This window comes from Lolium perenne, chromosome 7 (genome assembly GCF_019359855.2).
Source record: "Lolium perenne isolate Kyuss_39 chromosome 7, Kyuss_2.0, whole genome shotgun sequence".
In the NCBI taxonomy this organism is placed as follows: Eukaryota; Viridiplantae; Streptophyta; class Magnoliopsida; order Poales; family Poaceae; genus Lolium; species Lolium perenne.
The window spans coordinates 286,772,211-286,776,361 of NC_067250.2; the positions used below are offsets into that span (position 1 = coordinate 286,772,211).

A 4,151-nucleotide genomic window follows, 5' to 3' on the forward strand; every position below is an offset into this window, starting at 1 on the left:
TATCCCTAAACCTCTCCAAAACCCTAAAAAGCCAATTCTCTGCCGCGGCAGAGATTTGGGCAAATTCCCTGCCGCGGGGGGAACCCTTGGTACCGGTTCGTATTACCAACCGGTACCAAAGATCCTTAGCCCTGAGCTCTCCTGGTGGCCCACGTGGAGGCCCCTTTTATACCGGTTCGTAAGCAACCGGTACGAAAGGTGGGGGGGCTTTAGTGCCGGAAGTTTTATACCGGTTGCAAAACCGGTACGAATGCCCCTCTGGAACCGGTACGCATGGACGTTTTTCTACTAGTGCTGGAAGGCCCGGCTTATGTCCAGGGACGGCCGAGTCGGATATGTACGTGTGGTCATGGCTGCGTCCGTAGTCTACCAGCTCATGGCCCTTGACGTCGACCCTTGGTTAATCAAGGCGCTGGACAAGCTGCGCCGGGGCTTCATGTCGGCTGGACGAGAAGAAGCGCACGGCGGAAACTGCCTCGTCGCATGGGCGCACCAAAGTGCATTGGAGGGCTGGGGTTGCACAACCTAAAGAAGATGCACGCCGCCCTCCGGGGCAGGTGGATTTGGTTGCAAAGGACGAATGCCTCTAAGCCTTGGTCTGGGATGCACTTTTCTGTTGTGCCGGACGCCGTCGCCATCTTCAACGCCTCGGTCCGGATCCATGTGCACTCCGGATCATGTATCCTCTTCGACCCCTGGATCGGTGGTGTAAATGTGGTGGCCATTGCCCCGGCTGTCCTTGCCATGGTCACACCATCCCTGGTGAGGAAGCGTCTTGTCTCCGACGGCATACTTGGGGATGCCTGGGTCCGCGACATTAACGGAGAGCTCTCGGTGGACGCAGTTGTGCAATACATGCACATGTGGGATCCGGTGCATGGAGTGGTACTATCGGAAGGGGAGGACAGCTTCACCTGGAAGTGGACGGCGGACGGGCAGTTCTCCACCCGTTCCGCTTACCGTGCTTTCTTCAACGGCTCTACGGTGCTACCGGGACAGCGGCAGCTGTGGCACTCCTTCGCCCCGTTCAAATATCGCTTCCATGCCTGGCTCGCTCTCAGAGGCCGCTGCTGGACTGCGGAACGCCGGTTGCGAAAAGGGCTGCCATCCCACACGTTGTGTCCTCTCTGCTCCGCGGCGAACGAGACCCTAGACCACCTCTCCCTGCAATGCCCCTTCGCCATTGCTATCTGGACAGGCGTGCTCCAGCATGCGAGGATCGACATCCTGCCACCAGTGGCGGATTCAACCCTCACCTCCTGGTGGCCGACGACTGTGGAGCGCTTGCCTAGCGCCGCCTCCAAGACTGCGAACTCCGCCATCATGTTCACCCTTCGATCCATTTGGCTTGAGAGGAATGCTCGGGTGTTTGAGGACGTCTATACCACCGCGCCTAGGGTGCTAGCCTTGATACGTGCGGAGTGGGACATGTGGATCTCTTGTAGACATGGGAGAGGGCGAGGGATAACTTGAGAGGTTTACGGCGCCACTACGGCGTCCGTGTGGTGGTTGCCCTCTCATGCCAAAGGAAGGGTTGTAACAACATTTCTTTTCCTATTTGCTTAATGGAATGACGCGCAGATCTCCTGCGGGTTCTCGAAAAAAAAATTCTCTTTTCAAAAAAAAAAGACAAGTCAAATTCTTTTGAAATATTCGGACAGAGTACAGAAACTTCGCAAATTGGACACTATGAAGTAAAAAAAACTAAGCAAAACAACACTAAAATATGGAAACAACACCTCCGTGTGATAAATTACCCAATACCTGCATCATCACTGTTTCCAGAAGCCGGCGGCGTGGTCCTCGATCATGGCGCGTATGGCGTCCTTGTTAGGGGCTGCACCTCGCAGCCCCCTGATCTTCCTCACAATCTCTGAATCTCACTTGTATCTCACACCGGAAAACACAACACTAGGACACACGCACACACACACTCAGCCAAAGGAGGAAGAACACCATATCTTTGCCATGACTCTCTCTCTCAATGGCACACACGAAGACTACATTTTTCCCTTGCCCACAGGCCATCCTTTCTCATTCACTCGACGCATATTTATACAAGTGACTTTACGGTACACGCAGCCACAACTACCATGCACTACACTCACGCCACTAACCCCTAGACCTATTCTCATGGCCACTATCTCACGACTCGGACTAGGCACAGCATCAGCACAACGGGCTGATTACCAGGTCCTTATCTTAGCCTATCTATTAGATAATGCTTTCATGCACGCATAAAACTACCCAGCACACGCTAATTAGCTTTGCATTGTGCATGCAATCTACGTACACACTGCCACAGCTTTGACTACATGCATGACTGACAAAATAAAACATGACGAAACTCTAAACTTGTCCAGAATAACAAGATTAGTTCCAACAGTCCTGGGCAGCGGCAGCTCGCGTGGTGGCCATGGGATGCTTTTCCGAGCTAGGACGGAGAGGTCCAGGTTTTCGTGGCGCGCGCGCAACTCATTGATCATGGCAGTGGTGAGTCGGACTCGGACGGGAATGAGAACGCACGCGCTTCCCTAAGCAGCACCGACTCCGTGATCAATATAAGCTGTGGAGTTGTGCTGTTCTGCAAACGCATCCACCGGCTTGACACTCGACAGCCCTAGATTGCAAGTTCGGGATCCGCCGCCATGGCCGCGCCCGCGCAGACCAGCCCGCTCCGCCGCTGGAAGCCCTTCTTCCGCGCCTTCGACTCCATCGACGCCGCCATCGAGGCCTTCGACCCTGTGCTGCTGTCCCGCCGCGAGTTCCGGACAGCCAGGGGCGACATCGTCGAACGCCTCTGCGACGCCGACGACGACGATCAGGCGGAGCGGCTCTGCCTCTTGCTCGACGGCGTCATGGCGGAGTCCCTCGAGACGCTCCGGCTGCTCCCGCTCATGCCCACCGTGCTCGCCAAGACCGACCTCGCCAGGTGCATCCGCGCGCTGCACAAGGATCACGGCTCGGAGCGCGTCCGCGTCCTCGCCGGCGGCATCGTCGCTGCGTGGAGGGCTTCCGCCCGGGACGACGACGCCAAGGTCAAAGAAGCCACGGCGCCCAAGCTCCTGGACCACCTTCCGCAGCAGCCCAAGAAGATCGACCAGCAACAAGCGCCTGACGCGAGGAGGATGGCGATGCAGCCTGCCAAGACCCTGGAGGCGGAGACATCCACCAAGAAGACGGTGGAGATCACAAACAGGGCGTCCGATCCCGTTGCCCCGGGACTCATCTTCCGCGGCGACCGTGTCGGGCCCATACCCGAGGAGAAGATACAAGCTGCAAAGCGCAAGTTCAATCAAAGGTACCAAGAGGCGGATGACGCCAAGCGACGACGTCTGCCAATAAAGGTGGTGGCGCCGGAGATGATCAAGCAAACGCTGAAGAACAAGAAGCACCCGATCATGAGGGAGAGGAGCCAAGCCCAAGCGAGGTGCGGCAGCTCCATGATTAAGAAGACCGTCACCGTGACCAGGATGACTTCATAATAGGGTTTAGTGATCTAGCCTTCTAGCCAGGAGAGTTTTGATTCCAAATGTCTCCGCTCAAAATTGTAATACGAGTGCAACATTAACTTTCTTGTAGCATGTTCTGTAATTGTGAAGTAATCTATGATGATGTCAACAAAATTCTTTATATTTTATCCCTTAACATAAGCACAGAATCTTGAAGGAGAGTAGCCAAGCAAGGTGCGGCAGCTTCATGGTCAAGAAGACCTTCTCCATTATTAGCCACCTTCGCAGGGTTTAGGGCTCTAGCGTTATAGCTTTGTAGGACGGTTGATCCACCACTCAATCGAGGCTTGTTCGCCGTGTGTCAGTCTATCGATCTTGAACATGAAATGTGCTACCGCAATTGTAACTAGCACGAATAGGGCAACACAGTTTCTTGTTTGCCTGTTTTGTACATGTACATGTGATTGAATTGAGAGTGTGACTTGGTGTTTCAGAATCTTGTATGCACAGACTAACGCCATGGAGAAAGGTAATTGGTCATATTGAAGATGTTGCGCCTACCAATTTGTAGCTGGTGATTTTGTAACTTAAGGACTCATCAGCAAAGCTCTACTTTTGCGGTTTGATTTCTTCCGTTCGTATTCCCAACTCACAAGTTGGATTCTAAATCATTAATATTTCATCAGACGCTCCCTTTTG

General features: G+C 54.0%; 1 protein-coding gene across 1 annotated transcript; it reads left to right on the forward strand.

Annotated features, from left to right (window-relative positions):
* Positions 1-603: 603 nt before the first annotated feature.
* LOC139833961 (uncharacterized) lies at positions 604-1,473 on the forward strand. Its single transcript, XM_071824341.1, has one exon. It carries the CDS (start codon positions 604-606, stop codon positions 1,471-1,473), a length of 870 nt encoding a protein of 289 aa, XP_071680442.1.
* Positions 1,474-4,151: the final 2,678 nt, after the last annotated feature.

Excerpts from the sequence above, each read along its gene's own strand:
- LOC139833961 (XM_071824341.1), top strand. The coding sequence starts at position 604 with ATGCACTTTTCTGTTGTGCCGGACGCCGTCGCCATCTTCAACGCCTCG.